We start from the raw sequence: 21688 nt of genomic DNA on the forward strand, positions 1-21688 counted from the left end.
GGCTTCCATATGTGTTTAAAAGTGGTTCGAAGTACAGATACGTGGAATTCTACCTGATGTTTTCTCATATCTATCGAACGGAGTTTGTGTTATATAATTAATTATATTGCAGTTATTATTTTAAGCCTATTATTATTTTTATTACGACTTTCTTACTGACAGCTAAGTTTATTCATGTAAGTAACGCATTTCAGTGATTCATACCTCTAACAATATTCTTCTGTCGTTGTGTTGCATCGCTCGAGCGACAAAAGAATTCAATGTTGTGTCTCCTTTCCCCTGATATTGCAACTTAAGTTTGCTTGTTATCAGATACGGAAGATAGTGTTCCTACAAAATGGAATCAACGTTTCCAGTCACTGGTAGTAAGCTATCTGCAAATCACTGTAACAACTTATTAAAACGTTATTCACCTGAAAATATGTGTCTGTCCACACTTTATCTAGGTCTGGAGGATCCTCTTCATCTACGTTTAACACTGAAAATTTTTCCAAGTTTTCCCACTGAGATAAGTTAGCAAAACACTGCAATAAACACACATATTTTGGAGTCATTATGGCCAATTCCTTGCTTTACACTGCACATTACATTGCTACATCAAATTTGAAATAACTTTACAAATGATTAGGCTTGAGGTTTCAGTAATGTTTATAGCTTTTACTATAGAACAACGTATTGACGGCTTTCAAGTTGCAAACATTTCGTGAGCTACTTAGTAATATACCGTATAGAATTAAGCTTAAAAGCGAAGCATCCGTTTATAATATTTATAATGGAAGCTATTAACTATAATCAATGAACTTTAGGCCATCGAAAAGAAATCTTCAAATCTATACTCACTGACTTTAGGAACATTCCATTTAGATTGGGTGACAAAGAAAAAATATCCCTCAAACACACCTCAAATTTAAAACCCTTCGATCGAGCTAAAAGTCATTATGAATCAAGTCCTATCACTGACGTAGGCTTGGAAAAGAAAATATTTAAAAGCCTGTGTATTATAAACCTAATAAAAGGATGCCAGGCATCGTTTCGGACCTTGAAAATATGCATTATCGTACGTGACAAGAAATAATTACCCCGGACATCATAAGCAAAGTTAAACCAGACAATAAATAATAAATACTGAAGCTCACTTGAGATGCAGTTACTAAAAGGCAGTAAGTGAGGTCAGAAAAGCGTAAGGGCTTTTCTGTGTAATGTGCTGTTCAAAAACGTAATCTATGAATCCGGTTGACTTGAGGTGGCTCGATACAGTTTTTCAGGGACAATACCTCCCAAGTTTGAGCATAAACTACGACGCCATAAACAAAGATTTTGAAAAATTGCCACCACAGATGTATCAGATAAAGATTAAAATTTGTTATGATCAGGGTTGCAACGACATCGGAGTTGTCATAGCAATGAAAAGACGCTATTACCAATTTTACTTGCAGCAGTATATCTCGGCACTGGGAATTTTTCTTCCAAAATCATTCACGGGAGCTTTTTCCTCCAATAGCGGCCTTGATGTTCTTCTAATCTGTGAGAGCGTTATCGAGTTATTTTGGGGTGAAGTTCTTATGGTTAGAAACACAGTAAAAAATGGAAAATCTTGATGTTTGGCTGGTATCTGTATGAAACAAAGCGCTTTTGACATGCAATTTCACATCAAAGTAGTTTCAATATTTTTAGAAAACGTGTGTGAAAGATCATGGAGATAGCTCCAGCCGATTGCAAGAAAGAAGGGTTTGATTAGCATGTATCGAAGCACTCTTGTTAGCGGTTTTGTAACCATTTTGGTCTTCTTTAACAAATTAAACTGCTCGATAGACTTTTTAAAAAAGTTAACATTCTTGAGATTAACCTTTCTTATATATTACCAATCAGTTTCAAGATTATTGATATATGGTAAGGCAGAAAAATAAGGGCTACAATTCGTTAATTTTTTATCGGAAGTTTCGTCATTACAAGTAAAAGCCTCTCATCATTCAAGGTATTTTCTCCAAGTTTCATTTTCACGTGAACAGCGGTAACTAACAATGCATTTGAAATGTGCAAAAATGCTAGATATTTTTGTGCCCGAAAACATGAAACTTGGAGACAATACCCTGGATAATGAGAGGCTCTCACTTGTAAACACAAAATTACTGATAAATTACTGACATTAGCGAATTGTAGCCCTTATTTTACTGCCTTACAATACATAAAATCATCTTGAAATTAAAGGTACTATAAAAGAAGGTTAATATCAGGAATCTTTAATTTTAAAAAAAAATCTATTGAGAGGTTTAAAAATCATTCGCTAATTTGTTAAGGTAGACCAAAATGTTTACAAACCGCTAACAAGAGCGCTTCGATACATACTAATCAAATCCTTCTTTCTAGCAATCGGCTGGAACTATCTCCACGATCTTTCAAACACGTTTTTTTCTACAGATAACAGCCGAACATCAAGATTGTCCATTTTTTACCATATTTCTAACCATAAAAGCTTTATCCCAAAATATCTCGATAACGCTCTTACAGAGTTCCCTTAAACTTCACGAACATCATGAACGATTTTGGAAGAACAGTTCCCAGTGACGAGAAATACTGCTGCAAGTAAAATAGGTAATAGCCTCATTCCGTTGCTATGACAACTCCGATGTCAGTGCAACCCCGATCATAACAAATTGTCATCTTTAGGGACTGGTCAAAAAGTATAGGGGGGGGGGGGGCGGAGCAGAGAGGGGGTGGGTCATCAGGTTTTGAGCCTTGTGCAAGGGGTCGTGCAATTTTCAGCTTCCCTTAAGGGGTGGGTCACCCTATTTTATTAGATAGATAGGCACTAACTACTAACGAGACAGTTGACTACACTTGTTATATAAAACACAGCCAGCTGGAATTATTACTAAAATACTCACAAACCTGTTGTGCGAGAAAATACAAAGGGTGACAGGCCGCACATCAAATCAATAATTTTTGGCTCTAACGAGCATGTCCTTTAATGAATTTCCTTTATTTGTAAGGAAATGATTGGTGGTTCTTTAAACATTTATTGAAGTTATAGTTGGTTTTGTATAAGATTCCATTTTTTCATTCAAGCTACCTTTATAGTAGACACCGAGGGCTGGTATTGTGTCACGAATGGCAATATTTCTTTTTCCTCCTTGTTGTTTTGTTTTAGGAGTTCAGACTCCCTTTTGTGAATTTTATTTCTGATAGTAGGTTTTCTATCAAAGACTGTGGGTAGCCTCCGTCCAAAAAGCGTTTTTTTTTTAAATTTGAATTATTTTCCTCAAAGGTTATTTCTGAGGAGTTTTTTCGTAGGATTCTCAAGGCTTCTCCTTTGACAAATCCTTTTCTAACGTTTGGAGGGTGACACGTGGTGAAATGTGTGTGCAAGAAGGTTTCCGTTTGTTTAAAATGTGTCTTTGCATCACGGATAGATTTTTCCTTGAATCTTGTGCCTTTGTATGCAACCGTGTCTAAAAACGCAGTCTCAGTGTCAAATGTTTCGGCCGTGAATTCAGTAGTTGGGTGATGGAAGTTTGCTTGTTCAATGAAGGCTTCGATGTCTGGTTTATTCATGTCCCATAGGGAAAAGATATCGTGTATGTAGCATTTCCAAACTGTTGTTCTAAAGACAGTTTTACTTAGAGTTGTTGTTTCAATGTATGTCATCAAAATATTGGCAAAGGAATCAAAACTGCTGTCTTTGTGCCCATTGCAGTTCCATGGTTTTGTAAGTAGTCCTTTCATTGAAGTGGAAGAAATTTTCTTTGAGGATCATGATTAATTGATCTAAGCATTTCCGGCAAGTAATGTGTAGGAATGGGTTGTCTTTGTACACATTTTCATATGCTTTGTGACAGACAATTCTAATATACCCTCGTTTTGCTGTATATTTGTGTCAAGACTCATAACGTTCATCGAAACAAGAAATTTTCGATTTTTCACATTTGTCTTTTCAGTGAAAGGTATGATTTCTGTGATTTTGATTTTGGTTGTAGCAGTGTCTCAACAAATTTTGTCAAACACAGAACGAGGTTTTATTGGATTATTAAGTGGAAACCAAACATCCATGTTTTAACTAGGGGGTGGGTCATGCAATTTCCAACCTTGCTTTAGGGGTGGGTCAGTCTTTTTTGTGCCGAAGGGAGGGGGTGGGTCATGTGTTTTTTATCAACCACATTTCCAAATGCTCCGGCCCACCCCCCCCCCCCCCTATACTTTTTGACCAGTCCCTTATCTAATACAACCGTGGTGGCATTTTTCCAAATCTTTGTTTATCGCGACGTAGTTTATGCTCAAACTTGGGAGCTATTGGCCCCTAAAAAACTGTATCAAGCCACGTTAATGCGATGCTTTCCTGATCGACAAACCAAAAAAAGAAATCATCAAAACCAGCTTTGAAGTACAGAAGAATTTTGATACCAGCTGTATTTTTTTGTAGCAGCATGAACACACCTGTCAAAATTGTGGCCATTCCGAGACAGGATTAATGAAACGCGAGGAAATGTTTGAAATCTGGGGAGGCATTACAGAATGACTACATTTTAAATAAAGCTGTCCCACACTTACCTGTAGTCTTGCATCATCCCATAAGTCCTCTTCCTCCTGTTGAGGTTCCCCATCTGTCCAGATTTCTCTTGAAATGGCCTGTCAAAAAGTTCCCATTAAAAACCATCCTTATGTTATCATCATTATTTTTATTATCGTTATTATCATCATTATATCAGCTTTCAAGAAACCATTCCCCAGAGTTACATCACATGAAACGAATTTTGGTGTACAAAAACAAAACAAGTTCAAAAAAAAATATGGTGCTAAACCGAGATATTATACAAGCAGCATACATCGCACCAACAAGTTAAGTACTTATCAGTCTAACATTCATAACAAAATTCTTCAAAATGGTGTGTTTAAACAGCAAATACGAAAGTGTAACTAGACCACACGATTTACAGCAGTGTTCTAAGAAACACATCCCCCGAGCAAACTGTAACCAGGAGTTTCAATATGAAAGTAACAGCTGGCACCAGAGCTGGAAGAAAATACGGACAATATAGTTTGGAAATAAATAACGTGAAGAAAATGAAAGCGACTCCTGGGAATTAGGGTGGGTAGGCCTTATGGTGAGAAATATATGTTTTTTTTGTCTATTTGTGATGCATAAAAGGGGAAAGCCCTTCGAGTAGATTCCACAGTGCAAGAAGATGATAAACGAGGCCTGAGGTTTTAGTAATTGCTTGCTTATATTTTCTAGATTTCTTTAGTACTCGAGGTTGCTCAGCACCGAGAGTCATAATCTGCAGGCCGCTTTTCTTCTTCCCATTTAGGACACAAAAGGGAGGTTGGGCTCCCAGGCGTTCCTAGCGGAGACCGTGGAAACTGCGAAGAATCGTGACGAGTTACATTGTATGTAAATGCGACTCGTGATGAGCATGTAGTTTATTTTCGGTGATGATTGAAGTGATGCACGTAGTTGATCACGTTTAACGTCTTGGCTTCTTGGCAATGATGTAATTTTCCCCGAATCAGGGCTCTTGATTTTCGTGTATTCATACAAGCGTATTAAAAAGCAAATACCCTCAAGAATACTCGACCGTCGATAGAATGGGACATGAAAATATTGGGCGCGATCCATTCAACCAAAATTTCCGGAAATTTCGGTCCATAACTCAATGGATCGGTTCTGTCCAACCGAAAAAGTTTCGAAAACATGACTCCGCCTGGTCGGACCGGTCTGAATTTTGGTTGAACGGATCGCGCCCATTATTGCGGGGGAAATCCTTTTTTTGTGGTGTATTGAGGAATTACGTTTCTCAGAATATTAACGCAATTACTCGAACTTCACTGTTAAATAGATTCGATATTGCAGATCCACTTTGTTGTATGTATTTAATTGTTAGATTTTCGCAGTTGTTAAGATGTGAAGTCGTGTTTCACTTTATAAATACTTGAGATATCAATGATTTAACCTTCAACTGCTAGAAGCAACTTCAACTACTCTTCTAACGTCTCGTATGTGTCATGGATGTGTTTATAAGGGTAGATTTGTACTTGACTGTCCAACGCACTCTACTTGCTGCACGACATCGGCCAATGGAAACTACTAGTCTACAAATTGAACTAGTCTATTATTTTCGAAGTACTCTAGTGTTGAAAATGTGTATTTATTTTTCATACTGACGTATTCATTGATGTTTCCTTGGTGTCGTGGATTTGCACGCTCTCGATTTTTGCCTCGTGGTAGTGCCTTTGATTGTGGAAGATTGCTTGAAATTAAAGCATTATTGTCTTAAACCTCAATGAAAATTGTCATTTTAGATTCTAAACTGCAACTATAATCTTTTCCAGTTTAGTCCAGTTTAGTCTGACTATTCTATGTACCATTTAAGCAATAGAAACCGTTTTCCGTGTTTGCATAGCCTGATATAAACACGAGAGGAGTTGGGAGAATTCGAGACAGTTATGCAAACCCGAGACGAAGTCGAGGGTTTGCATAACCGTCGAGAATTCTCCCAACTCCTCGAGTGTTTATATCAGGTTATGCAAACACAGGAAAAAAGTTTTCTGTTGCTTTTATACAATAACTTTCCAGAGAAAAAAACGCAAAAATCTTTGTATGGCACTGATTAAAAGAGAAATTCTTACCAGTCGCAAAATCTTGTCCACGAAATCTTGAACGCGTAATCAGTTCTTGTTTTGCAAAAAGGTGCTTTGCAAAATACGGATTTTTCTCGCTTAAAATGTCAACTTAAGCGAAGAAAAATTGACTCACCTTCTTTGTAACGATTTTCCATGTTTCAGCCGACGAAGGAATGGGTAAATAAAGTAAACTTGTCGAGTTTTGAACTCGAAAACTTTTTCAAATTCGTGCTTGCGTGATTAGCGCGCGAAAAGCCAAACAACTTGACGCCACAACCATGTTTACATACTCTCATGCAAACACTCCTCTCGGCCAATCAGAGCGCGCGTACTATCTTAGTTATTTTATAAAAGGCAGTCAGTAGTTACTATGTAACCTATGTCTGCACACCGGCTCCTAAAGAATTTACCTCCTCACCATTTATCTAGTCTCCAAGCAACCTCGAGTTAATACTTTAAGAGTGTCTTGTTTTCTTACTGAACTGGTATATAACTCGTATTCATAAAGGTCACGAACGGTAAGGTGATGAATATGGAGGAAGACAGGAGATTTTTATGTGTCAGGCTGCTCTACTATGTCAACAATTTTCGCGAATGGAGGTGCAAAGATATCGACGCATGGATAACAGGTATCACTCGCATTCACGAAACCTTGTTAGCTGTATGCTCTACTTAAACGTCACAATCAAGAATTTGTTCGTCAAAACTCGCGAAGCGCCTTTCGACAATAGTAATACATTTTCAGGAGGAACGACAGTTTAATGTGGTGCTCTAGAAGTATCTCCATGACGGAGGATTTGATGGATATCCTCGTACCTCCTTTTATTCACGAATCGGCAAATAGAGCAGCCAAACACGTATAAGTTTCTCGTCTTCCTCAAGTTTCATCTCTAAAACGGTCTGGATCGAACCCTTGATGTATAAAAGTAAATAAAAACATTTGAAAAATAAACAAATAAATAAAAACAATTACTAAACACTCACCTCGTTTATAATCTGCTTGCACCCTGGAAATTTACTCGAAATCTCGATCTCCTCCGCATGCGTTTTACATGATGTCACCGCACGGGAGTGGATACCCCGGATAAGAAAACCAATCGAATGTGCATGCTTCTGATCTTACATCCGACAAAACTTGGCTTTTTGCCACTATTGTACAGAATAGTGTGCTTGCTTGCAAAGACTCGCCAGCAATAAGACAGTTGCAATTGGGTTTCTTTTTCTTACGTCTAGGGAAAATGTTTGTTCCATTCTCAAATGTACTCATCACTACGTTTTCTTAAATTATTATTAAATATAATTATTATATATAATCCGCCTCATTACCATTATAAGTTACATGTACTTTTAATTACCTCATTGTATAATTTAAGAGCCTGTGAATAGTCTCCCCGTGCTTCTGCCTCCAACGCATCCTGGGTAATAGGTTTGTTGCCGATATGTCCAGTAAAAATGCCCCGTAATACATCATAGTCACCTAGCGACCTGTATAACCTATACGAAACATTGGATGTTTAAGTGCTTCATAGTCAACACGTAACCTACAGAGGTGTCAGTAGCAGGATAAAAAGTACTGCAATATTCATATTTTTCTGTCATTTCTCGGTTCCCACTTACTGGAAACCGTGAACACCTGAAAATTTCAGGAATGTTGATTGTGAACTGGCCAATCACAATTAAGTTCAGGATACGCAAGCAAACCTCAAAACCACAAATTTATTACCGTTGCTGTTTGCGGTTTAGTTTTCTCGCGTCTTTTTGGCTTATTTCTCGCGACACAATAACATTCCACAAATATTTCTGGTGTTCACGGTTTTGTGAGTTTCACGTTAAAACAGTGCACCCTTTTCGAAATTTTCTTGCAGTTCTCCCTCGCCCCAACCTATACAAAGTTGAAACTTGGAAAAAATTCTGGATACACGCGTCAAACATTGATTGTGGGGTGAGGGGAGGGGTTGGAAAACGCCCCAGAAACGCAAAAGTGTCCCAAGACTTTTGTTCACGATTGTCTGAAAAAGAGATGGGAAGAAAAAAGGCTGTAAAAGTGTTTTTTCGGCATTCTGATGAAAGATCGTAATTGAACAAACCTTTTCCCAGCTTTTCGGAGTTTTCTGAACGTGTTTTAAGAATTCGCTCGCAACGAATGATATACACCAGACATTGTGGAATCTCATAGCGCGTGCTTTATTCCAAAGGATAATATAACTTTAAACAAGACTCACGTCCGAAATCGGTTAAGGGAAGCAACGAGTTACTAACATTATGGTGTACACAGTAAGAATTTCGGCAGGCCAATGCAAAGAGCTAAAGTCGTGGATATACGACAAAAGCACGAGGTCATTTATCTGGTATATAACTTGCTCAGAGATGTCAACATTACGGTCGCCAGTACTCAATATGAGCACGAATGTCAAAAAATCCAGTAGGCTTGGTAGAGAAAATAAGTTTTCCAAAAGATAGAACGGCCGTGCAAAAATATTGAGTGATGAGAAAAGCCGTCCCTGTCATTTGTAGAACACAAAAATGCGACAGGAGCTGTAAATGCAATTGTGATGTAAGTAAAAAGCGCCTGTTTCATAATACGCCTGGACCGTGAAAAAAACGGGTTTTCGGTGACTTCTAGAGAATTGTACCGGATCATTTTTTGTTTGAAAGTGTTGCTATTATTTACATGTGTTAATTTGCTAACAAAAATTACGTTGCGTGATATTTGTCACGAACTAAGTAAACAACCAAATGAGTTTACTTTGAACTGATTTGCATAGCTGGACAGTACGCACCAACAGTACTCACTCTAAAACCTTAATAATGTGTCCTTTTTCTGTAGAATCTTAACATCTTAGGGGTGGTGAGAGAAAATTTATCAGTAGATACATCCCTTGACGCTTTTATTTACAGCGAAAACGTAATTTTTACTTCTTTAGTCACAGTACCCACTTTGAAATGGACAAAACGAAGAACAAGATAATTTTCCCTTAATGGATCAAGTGAATACTGTTGTATTCACTTCACGGGATGGCCTTTTTAACGCATATTGTTTCAAATACGATTACTTTTTGGTTAAAATATACCTTAGCCGTGTTTCCTTAATGAATTTGTAGCGAATATTGATAATACACTGTGTTTTTGCGACCGAGTACTGTGCACGATGCTCGAAACATCGCGGCTGACCAACTTCCGCTGTACCCGACTCCAGTTTAGGGGAGTGGACCCGATATTGCTAATAACGGAATTGCCTTGTAAAAACTTGCTATGTTGAGAAACTAGTTTCAAGGGTCATTATTATTGCATGTGATCACCTACTTGTCTCCAAAATGCCTAAACAGCGTAGGAAAAATGAAGACAACAGACAATTGCTTTTAGTTTGCTTAATTTACAAAAGAAAGTGCTAAAATTTTCTTAAAATGCGTTCCGAAAAAACACACTTCAAGCTTTAAGCAGAAGAGGATCGAAATGCACACTCCGTAATTGGTTGCGTTCAGTAACCAATGAGAAAGCTAGAATTTTTTGATCCCTCACGCGGGTACTTATGAAGAAGGTCAAAGCTCAAGTAAACAGAACGGCTTATAGTCCTCGCCACAGCACAGAAGAAGTAACTAGAGTTGCTCATGTTACAGCAACTAAGCATAAAGCAAACCCAGCAACTGATGAGGTTCGCGTGGACCGAGAACCGAAACCATGGTGTTGCCTGATCACAAAGTGGCAATAACAGAACAGTCGCAAGACTGTTAAGCTTACTTGAAAGTTATCATCAAGGGAGGAAGTACGTGCTCCAGTCCAAAGACTCACATTAATAGAAAAACGAGCTGGAGTTAAAAATTCATTGTTTTAGAGTAATCATGACTGAGTCACATCGCAACTCTCCATACTTGATGTAGCTTCAGTTTCACCTGCAACCCATTCTTCGAGATTTGGATCTGTAAATCACTATCCGTGAGAATTTAGCATCCTGCTAAAAACGCTAACGAGCTGGACCCAGCGTGACAATGCATTGCAGGAAACCGTCACATTCACGGACAAAACGAAAATCGCTTATAATTATTCAGATCCAGGAGGCACTTTGGAGAAATTAAGCAAACTAAAACCCTTAATTAGCCGCAATGAAGAACTTTACATTTCAAAAGAGGTCAACAGGAGGGCATTTTGTATGCGCATGCGCCAATATGGGCTGTTGAAGGGCCACAGAGGCATTTTCTGTGAATTGTTTACGTTCAGTACCAGCATTTGCAGGCTGTTTTCTGGAGCTGAATGACGTGTATTGGGTGCTACGTTCCACAAACGCGTTCTTCAACGTATCGTGGTATTTCTACGATGAAAGTGAGTTTATTGTAGCCTTGCTGTCGCACTTGAGAGGACAGTCTTTCCTTTCGTAAAACAGTATATCGAAGACAAGTTGGCGGCTGAATGTTCTTACGACCTAACATTTCGCGCACATTTTTTGAGCTGGAGGAAAAGGTCAGTATGATAATTTTTTGTTAAACAATTATCCTATAGATACTTAATTCTTCTCAATAGTATAACTCTAAAATCGAACTTAATCGTTTCAGGAATACTGTGGTTAAGTAAGTGTCCATTTTGCCGTGAAACTGTTTTTCACCCTTTCACTGGCTTGTTTATGTCGAAATCTTGCCTTTCTCCCCAGATTAAGTTGATGATTAATGAAACTAAGAATACTTCCGCGAATAAATGGCGCTTTGATGAAGGCTGTGAAAAATCGCCTTCTGCAGTAAATTTAGCCTTCTTCACCGGTACGTCTTCGTTGAGAAATAGAATACACGCACTTCAACTATAAATTTAAATCATTATAATGATGCGAGTAAGTTTGTGTTTTGAAAATAAGAATATTCTATCATTTAGTTATACAAAGGAAAAAAGTTACAGCAATCTGTTTGAATTCTGATTTTTTCCACCTTATTTTGAAGGTACACTGTTTGTTTACATTTCATTATGCAAATAAATATAACATTTTGGCGTTTTAAAGAAAATCTAGCCTAACTCCCCAACCCCAAAATAGCACGAAATGAAACGTTATCAATACACCTTTTAAATAAATCCTGGCTTCTGTTGCAAAAAAATCGCATTTAATCCTAAATGACACCATTTTGTGGATACTACATTTGTTGATATGCTAATTTGTGAGACATTTCATTCACGAAGGATGTTGACTGAGATCAGCGTCTCCTCTGTATTGAACCACATTCTTGTTTAATGCAGCATCAGTTTCTGCTTAATAATTCTTCCATGTGATGTACAACTTACATAAGGGGTTCATCTGGATACAGTAAAAAGCTCTCAACAGAAACATTAATAAGAGACAAATTCATCCATCCATTTGTGTCATGTTTGTTGTCGCATCCCACCTCATTTGGGTCCTTTAGCAGAAATTTATTTTTTGAGGAAACAGTATTATATGCGCCCCTTTAACAAACTTCCTGTCTTATGTTTAAACAGGCTTTGAAGGTGAACAACATCGTCTGTTAGATTTACGGAGTGATGGCCATCCTCTGTTTTGAATGGATCACTACTGTCATCAAATAAAAATTAATAATAAGAAATCGATTGTGAAACACAGGAGCTGTTACTCAACAGTCGCTTCAAAATAGTAGCTTAGGAAAAATCTCTGTATCTTTTAGAGTTAAAGAAAAATAAAAGTACTGTTCGTCTTTGCGGAGTATGTGCATTCGTTTTGTCTGCAACTGAGGTTATGAAATGCTCAAGTGATTATGTACTACATAATCACTTGTAATTATTGCTGTCTCAAACTCACTCCATTCGTCATTTCCTACAGGATATTTTTTACACATTTTTTCCGCGAAAACTTTCGAAAAACTGTAAAAACCCCATAGATTACATGTTTTTGTGTCATATATAAACGCGTGCCTCCGCGATCAGTTTAACATGAGACATCGCGCTGATAAATAAAGCTCGCGTAGTAATTTTTTTTCGCTTTTTTTCTTAAAGCAGCTGAACATTGCTACGGTGCATTTCCTCCCTGATAAGTAAAACCACGAGTTTGGAAATCAAACCACAGAAATGTATTGCTTTGCCAGTGAAAATCTACTTATACAGGAACATGACTTTTTGGCGTTGAGTCTTGCAAGTCTTTAAAAGGCCAAGAAAACCTACTGCTGAAAAATCTACGAGTGAAAACCCGCGTAGAAAACGTCCGATTTTTGTCATGGAGAATATTTTTTGTAGGAAAGTACGGTATTCAAAGCACCAACGAAATGGCTTTTAAAAAGACTGTAACTTTACGGGCCAGTTTTCGATTTCCCGCCATCAGATTTGATGCGCCCACGCTACAGTCGTTCAGCGGATGCACGCATGCGCATGCAAAATGCCCTCCTGTTAAAGAGGTCAAAGAAAAGATGCTCTTGCATCTAAGGGCAAATCATGCCGATCAGAAACAATGACCGCAGAAAATCAATACGCGGATCACGACCTCTCAGTGTGAAATAAGCGGCAAAAATCACATTTGATCAGTCAAAACGTTTCCCTCCAGAGCATAATCTACCCGTCAGAGAAAAAGAAAAAATTATTGGAACAATCAGCATTTTAGCATGAGGTAAAAGTCGTGTGTTGCCTACCAACCCCCCTTTTTTACACTACGAATGGAGAGAACCAAAATTACTACTCCTCCCCCGACGGGATGACTCCTGACTCCCTTTCCTCTCCCCAGAGTCTGTACGGACGGTATTTCAGGAGCACGCTGACGTTATAACCAAATTTTCCATATTTCTTTAGCTATGGGGCTCCGCTCTCGCGCGCTTTGCGCGTGCGTGGAGCTCTGCTATTACCTGCGACCAGCTTATTCTTGGGTTGCACGTGACGTCACCAAAAATCAAACTAAGAAACTATCGATTCTTCTGAGTTTCTACTTTCACTAGGTATTACAGTACCTAAACACCATTACATAAAAAAATTTTTGGTTCGAAAGGGTTCTTCGTTTTGCGAGAGAGGACGCTTGAATTTCCAGGGTTCTGCGTGACGCGGCATTTAGCTGGCGGCAGGGAAAGCTCTTACGTGGGTTAAAAACATTACCGATTTTGGGAGATTTTGCAATCTAAACATTCCTTGTCTCAGAATAAATATTACTGTAATCTTTATGAGTTCCTCAAGCGAAGAATTCACGCATTAGTAGGAAAACTCAAAAACAGATGTTTCCGTTGGTATCCGGCGGCCATATTGGTGTTCCTGAAAGGGACACCAACATGGCGTTTCCATACAAAGCTTTATAAATTTAGGTAAACCGTTTTTCCCAATATCTCGCATTTGAAATATTTCACAGACCTGATTCTTGGCAGGGGTTTTTGTATATTTATCTTTTTTCATTTCCCAGATTCTAGTCCTTCTGTATTGCATGGTTTGCATTTTTATTTTTCATTGCGTGACAGTGCAAGCCAAGAATTCTTGACATGAACAAAGAACGTACAGTTTTCTTGAAACGTAACCCCTAAAATACATAGTTCTTGATATTCCAGAGTCGGATCTTGGATCTGTTTGCAGATCGTTTATAACTATATTAAATAAATAGGGACCGCTAACGCTTCCTTGCGTAGTGCCTTTGTTCACGCTTATCCAATCACAAGTAATGCTGTTGCAAACAAATTGTTGTCTCCTGTCAGTGAAAACGCTTAAGTACTAACTTAAAATATACGGATTAAGCGGTAGGAGTTTAAATTTGGAAAATAACAGATCGTGTTTAACAGTGTCAAAGGCCTTATTGAAGTCCATTGCAAACACCATTGCTGCATTGCATCCCTTACGATCCGAAAACTTAAGAATTTGATGTTGCATTGTTAACAGAGCTTCAGTGCAGCTGACGTAATATCATTATCAACAAGAGGGCAGACAAAAAAAATGGCGTGTATTTGTTTTTTACTATAACAAAAGCTCAAAAATTAGTCAAAATGCCGGTAAAAGTGAAGAAAAAGCAACAGAAAACACAAGGCAAATTGGCAATTTTATGACTTTTACAAAGTAGCGCAATGTTCTTGTCACTAAATTTTCTCGCTTGGTCATTGGCTACTGAAGACAAGTAACAGTTTCATTGGCTAAAAATTTGATACGTGGAGTCACGCAAACAGGAAGTAACGAGAATGAGAACAAGAATGAGATCAGCGATGTTTATTGTCTCAAAAAATGGAGGCATAAATGTTTGGAGCAGTATAAAAGTGTAAAACTAGCCCAGGGTTAAAAATTATTCCAAGGACAGACTGAACAAGTCGAAGCCGCCAGTTGAGCTGTCTGCAAAGCAACTAGCCAGGCAGTTTTGCAAGGTTGCTAACCGAACAGAACAATTGACGTCAAATGTACAGATTATCGCGGATAGAAAAAGGTTCGGCAGACAGCGCGGTAGCTCAGCTGTTTTTAGAGCTTTGAAGTGAAATTGACGGAAAATTTCTCATGTTTTGGGAAGAAGAAAAAGCCGAACTGCATAGATACCGCTCAACGGATGACAACTGTTATTTAAAGAATATCTTCTAGACTTGACGTCTCTTTATATTCTGAATTTGCCGAGGGACAGACCAATGAGGATGTGAAATTTACATCGATCGAGGTATAATCCAGGCAATTAATTGTCAAAAGAGGTCATCCTGTTAGTAGTCGCAACAGAAGGTTTTCAATGGATTTTGGTACAGGAAAATGTCCTCTGTAAAATATCAAAGATGGTAGGGATAGGATCATGAGAGAGACGGCCCTATGAGGTCTATAGAACACAGGGCGTGCACAGTCAGGGAAAATTATGTACGTGTACTTCACGTTACGGTCGCGTTGACGCCTGCTTCAAAATGGCCTTTAGCAGTTGATCCGATGGAACTGTTGATCGGTTCCGTAAGTGAGTACTACTGTGTTAGGTGCATAAGCCACAAGGGCAGTATAGATGTTGTCTCCTGCCTGGAGTCAATGGAATGGGTCTTGGTGCACCAATTACATCAACCTTCTGAGTACGTTAGTGAAGAGTTGAAAACATATAGGGTATAAAAATATTAATATAGGGTGGCTCAAACAACGACGAAGCCGCCCTCTCTTTAAAAGGTGTAAAATGTGAAAATTTTAAACGATATTTTCGAGCCGTGATCACTCCTTAAATGGTTCCTGAGTACTGCTTTGCAACTTTAACCTTAAAAGACGTTGTACAGTATTTTCAATACTTTTGCACATTTTAATCACAGTATACAGCATACTCTCGGGCTCGAGAAAAAAGGCACAATCTCAAGCAGTCAAATAAAGCAAAGTAGCAACTTCCAGTTAAGAGCCTCGTTTTTATGTGATAGGAAAGAGGAAACCCGGCCTCTACTTAGAGGTGTTCCAATCTAACTCTGTTTAACGCTGAGATAACTTCTGTTGCAATTAGAAACTAGTCAAATTGGAAAATGCCTGGACTTGTGAGCACGTTTTGAATGAACAATAAAACAATTATTGGATTTGGCTTTCGTATGATATGAAGAATTAGGCAGATCTCGTTGGCTATTATTTGTTTCCTTCATATCATACGCAGCTTCGTTATTGCTAAAGGTCTGACATTTCTCACAGTCAAACTTTTATTTCAACTCCAGACATTACCAAGTTTGACGTTACGTTTTAAACAACTGACCCTCTGACGTTCAGACTAGACAAACCAACCATTACTACGCTAAACGTTGGCAGTTACTCTCGTGGTTTGGTTTTATGCAGCTTCCACAGAGCTGTTATACTCACTTTGAGAGTTCTATCCAGGCTGTAGTTACTTTTGTGGGCGGAGATGAAGAGGTCCTTGCTCTCTTGTGGCTACTCGGTCCATCATCTTCCATCTGAAGCAACTGCTTCTCAAGGAGCATGATCCCTACATACAACCAGGCACACGAGAGGTTAGTTTGAGGTGGCTCGACCCCGTATTTTTGTAGGCACACCTTCCATTTTGAATCTCTTATACTTAAACAAATTGATCTGTATTGTAAAATCATTATAATAATATAACACTTGTATTACACATAGACTAAATTTTATCCCTTTCCATCTTTTGGAATATTTCGGAGGGCAGACAGGCGCGGTAATTTATCGCGTGAAGCATGAGAATTTGATGTTGCCCTTAACTCCACACAATAGGAAAATCCTGGGCAAAAAAATTATCCAGATCTATGACATAGTTATGACATCGCTTCAATATTTACCAAGTTTGCCCCTAAGTTAGACAACTTCAACAGTTTTCAATGGACACGAAATTCGGGATTTTATAGTACACCGATCACTCGCAGCACTGCAAATTTTTAAGAAACATCTATTAAAGAATTTTGGTCCAATCGCTGTTTTCCTAAAAGTAATGTCTGCATAAACTCCAGTCTTTAGTTCATGCATAATTTATACCTTTTTTGTAGATATCTCGAAATTTCTCTTATAGATTTTTGTGAAACTTCGCATAACAGACGACAGGCACCCAAAAGTATACGTAACGTAAATCATTCCAAAGAAAATGCTGATGAGGGCTGAAATTCGATTTAGAGCTAAGGCTATTGTTGTAGGAAATTTTCTTGAAAATTTGTCACCACCTAACAGAAAAGGTGGCCCAAAGAACCTGCTGTCTCACCAAAATTCATAAAAGCAGTATTTACCAATCGGTTGCTGGAGGCTTGTCAAGGACGCCGTGCTGACTGTTGTTGGCTCAATAAAAAGTTTACTCTCATGGTAACAAATATCCTGAAAGAAAAAGCTCGAATATGAGATTTACTAAGAAAACTGAAGGGAAAACGACAGACAGTAAAGCCAGCCTAGATATATCCAAGTGTACGGAAGTGAGTATAACTTGACTTTTAAAAAGTTGGTTGCAAAGTTACTTTTCTTTAATTCACGTTCATTACCCCTCTCTACGTTTTTTTACCCCGAAAGGAATTAAGTAAATTTGCCTTTGTTTTGGAATGACGAATTTGAATAGTAGATAGTATAATAAACACGTCAGCTGATGTTTTGGCATTCTAAGATCACTTAATTGCTGAATCCTTCCCGCTCATCAACACAAAACAGCTGCTACGGAACATAATGCTGCAAGATTTTTCAGACAGATTTCGTTGTAACTGACCAATGTATGTCTTCCCGCCTCTACTCACTAGAAAAACATAAATGAGGCGATAGCTGACAGTATCACATCGCTGAGATCCCCTTCCCCCAATCGCATATTTGCCCATTTGATAACCAAAACTAGTTACCCGATTGGACGGATTTGCTTCCAACATGCTGGATCGCAAGCTAAAGGCCTCGTAATCATGATCTCGGAACCATCGCACACTAAACTTACACTGCGCTTTCCATTAGTCCTATTTTCACAACTTTCACATTAAAGAGATTGCCACAAACACGGGGAAGAACGAACCTGAACACTGGAGATAAATGGAGGGAAAAACTGTGTTGAGGAGGCCACCATGGTATTCACAGCTGATTTTATATCTGATGTCACCATGACTGCTTCTCTCTCGGACATTTTTTCTTCAATTTGAGAAAACACACCTTGAAAAAGAGCACTGAATAACAGCTTCGCAAAGCTGCTGTCACACTGCAACAAGAATTTAAAAAGTAATGAAAAAAGGACATTGTCACTCTTCATTCCGGCTCATTATAGGAACGTCTGCTAGCCTGCAGGTTACTCAGGTTGATTAATAGAGAGTTTTAGATCCGAGTTTACCGCGAACCTCTAACCGCTGGATGTCAAATGACAAGTCTTTCGCGTCACGGTTGAGGTTTACGACGTGCATTTTTAACGTGGGGAGGCAGGTTTTCACGTTTGTCATTCACCTGAAAGCTTTTAGCGTATAATTCTTGTTTCATCCCACGTAATGATACAAAAATCTTGTGGAGCAAGTCTTTATCCATTAACAGAGGCACAAATTCGGGCGAAATGCTAAATTTTATAAATCCTATTGGATCTTGAAAACAAGTGCCATTCATGGCTGTTGACTCAAAATGGCGGCCGTAATTTAATCTACCGCCAATCTAAATCGAATTATGTTTGAACGTCGAACCGCAAACGGGTAACCGCAAACCGCGGTTGGAGGTTCGCGGTAAACTCGGATCTAAAACTCTTTAGCGGTAGCCGTTAGAGACAATATATGAGAACTGCTAAAATTGGACCTGATCTCAGGTTACAAACTCTCTCACGTTTGTGCTCGATCTGGCCAGATTTTGGCCGTAACGCTGATTGGTTGTTAGAGCAATGCTACAAGATCTGATTGGCTGTCAGAAACGCCGGAAGTTGAAAGCGCTTATTCCTCTCGTGGTTGTTTTCCTGAATGATCCGCCGTCGGCGGAGAGAAAGGTTGATTTTGCTGTCTTTTTCATTGTTTGATGGTCTTATGGTAGGAAAATATGCCTTAATATGCACCATGGAAATTCAGAAAATTCATATGGTTGTTCATATCTTCTCTGGATTAGCTTTATTTACGGAACTTATGTGAGTGTATCGCGGAGTTGAATCCCTCTGCAAGTTGTTGACCGCTAACAAGGTGCTTTTTGAATTACCAACAAACGAGTGCAGATCAAAATAATGTCCATCTTAAAAGTGGTCTTATTTGAACGTTTAGTTGGGAATGACTTTTCTGAACGGGGTACGCAAGCGAAGGCTCATTGCGAAAGAAACCTCAAACGCCAACTGTGAAGTATTAGATGAAAAACATCGCATGATCGCTGTTCAAGGAATTTTTTGTTGGCATTATCATAAAAGCTAGTGGCGCTGCTCTTAAGGTAACAGACTTGTTGTTTGCCTTCGCTTTTTGTAAAATATAAACAAGGGAAACTGGTGTCCTCGCTCGTTGGCTGTTTGCTTTTTGTTAATTTCGATACATAAAATAAATTTTAGCGAGCTTTTCAGACCTGCAGTAAAACAACAACACAACTAATTAATTGAAAACTACAAAGTGTGTTTGTAATATTGTTTTTCGTTTTGCTTATAGCTTTCCAAAGTGATAATGTTTACATGGATTTATAAAGAAATATATTTTTTTAGACGTTTGTTTCTCTAGTAAATTTGCAAATTGCAAGTGTACTCACGGAACTAAATCAGCTAAATAGATGCATGCTTTGTTCTGAGATAATTTATATATCCTTTTAAAAAGTTCGCGATATATTTCTCCAAGATTTTTAAAGATTTATGAACTGAAAATCGGGGAAAATTGCAGAGGAAAATATAAAGGCAACAGGAAAAAAGAAATTTCAGTATTTTAAATTCGAGCGCGCGCCTAGCCAAAACATTAAAACTAGAACATCTGGTGTCGCCGTCTTTTCGAAAACTTTTTACCTTCTACGCCAATAAAAATAACCTTCGAGATCTCCTTTAATCTCGCAAGAAGTTAAATGTGATTGTGCTGACTGTTTATTTTTAGTTGAAAAAATTAAAAGATAAATCTATTTTTAAGACAGCGAGTCTGCATTTTCCCCACGTATGGAAAATTTGCATACTAAAATAACAAGCAACGGAAGTAATTCGCTGATTCGGCAAATGTCAGTCAATCAAAAAAGTGGGCGACAGACGTTTCGTAGAAGGTTTGTATCAGGCTCTCTTTTCGTTTCGCCTTGCCCTCCGGAATGTTATTTACAAAGCGAAACGAATATTGAGCCTGATCTCAGGTTAAGCCCTCTCCTGATAGACAGGTGCCAAAAATACTTGTCCGGTTTATTTCAAATACACACGATTTTGTACCTGCTCTGTAAGAAAATTTCAACTGCAAAGTGGGTCTTTTATAACTTTTTTACAGGGTTTCGACGGGTAAGTCCATTTCTGTCAATATTATACGATATCCTTCAAAAAGTTTTAATATTAACAAAGGCCTCAAGCATTTTGGGACCACAAAATCGCATTATATTTTCACTAATAAAATCGCTCACCAACTACTCTTTCCAACAATATCTGGTTAGGCTCGCTGTTTTTCTCAGCAATGACGAGCAGAAATCTTTCTTTTGCTATTTAAAATAATGATCCGTCAAGCCTGTAATCTCTCCGAAATTTCCAACGTTAAACATTTTCCTTGATTTTTGACAACCCAGCCGTAGTTTTCTCATGTTTGTTTGTCTTCTTGGTAAGAAGATCCCCGCATTAGCCTCGCATTTATGCTCAAGACCTACTCGTTCCAGGACCGTCGGGGAAAACTAGTATTGTCTATTGAAAATACAAGCCCGATAACTCCGAATTGTACGACACGAAGTCTCTTTTCCAATTAATTGTCATGGACATTTGTAAACGTAAGTACTAAATTGTTATTACATGTACATCAGTCTACAGTTTCACTTTTTCGGTTTAGACTTAAGACTTCAGTTTCAAGGCTTACTAAATCAGGTTACCAAAGTTTAAAGAAAAAAAATGTGAATAAAACTCAGTTTGACCGGTCAATTCGTCTCTTTTCTTTTTAAGCTGAAGCTGGACGGCCTGCTCTGCTTGGTTACCTGGGCTATGTAGTTCAATTTCATTGGCCAGTAACATTTGCTAATTGATTCTGATTGGCTTCGATTACGAGCCCATGGTAATCAGAAGGGTGAAAACGGAAATGTTAAATCTTGCCATAGCAAAATTAAGCATTAAATACGGCAGTAAAGGACCAATCAGATTCCAGCATTTGGCTATTGACACAATTACAGACAGAACTGGACGACGTGATTTTCTGTTACCAATTATTCCGGACTTTACCAAAATAATCAAATCCGAGAAAGACAAAAGAGAAGAAAAAAATCAAAAGAGCCGTTTTCTGTTAGTAAGAAACAGCCAACAGCAATCAGCTCAGTTCGCTATTGCAAGTCAATTAAATTGTAAAGCACAAACAAAACTGCGTTCACCTAAATTACAAGAGTTTCGTCTATAGTTTGTAGGTAAGGTCACGAACGTAAAATTAACAAGCAGAAAACAGTTCAGTGGAGGACCAACCGTAACACTTTTGATTCTTAGCTGAGTGGGCACTATAAGCCTATCTGGCCAGGAATTCTTTTTTTGCTCCCACAAGTAACTTTTAGGCTATACAGTAAAAATCTGCGAGTAACAACCAAAAAGCATTTTCCCAAGTTAACAGGTTCTTAAATAGATGGTAAAATACATTGTGCCAAAGAGTATTTAGTGGTA

General features: G+C 38.3%; 1 protein-coding gene across 1 annotated transcript in view; it reads right to left on the bottom strand.

Moving 5' to 3' along the window:
* Nucleotides 1-21688, bottom strand: part of LOC140940209 (DNA-dependent protein kinase catalytic subunit-like) — a 296315-nt gene that overhangs the window by 53501 nt on the left and 221126 nt on the right. The window contains exons 77-83 of the mRNA XM_073389127.1: nucleotides 17963-18142; nucleotides 17208-17292; nucleotides 16318-16441; nucleotides 7971-8109; nucleotides 4546-4623; nucleotides 414-524; nucleotides 205-330 (exon numbers count right to left, since the gene is read on the bottom strand). Of these exons, the coding sequence (XP_073245228.1) occupies nucleotides 205-330; nucleotides 414-524; nucleotides 4546-4623; nucleotides 7971-8109; nucleotides 16318-16441; nucleotides 17208-17292; nucleotides 17963-18142 (843 nt within the window). The remainder of the gene's footprint in view (nucleotides 1-204; nucleotides 331-413; nucleotides 525-4545; nucleotides 4624-7970; nucleotides 8110-16317; nucleotides 16442-17207; nucleotides 17293-17962; nucleotides 18143-21688) is intronic.

This window comes from Porites lutea, chromosome 6 (assembly GCF_958299795.1).
Source record: "Porites lutea chromosome 6, jaPorLute2.1, whole genome shotgun sequence".
NCBI lineage: Eukaryota > Metazoa > Cnidaria > Anthozoa > Scleractinia > Poritidae > Porites > Porites lutea.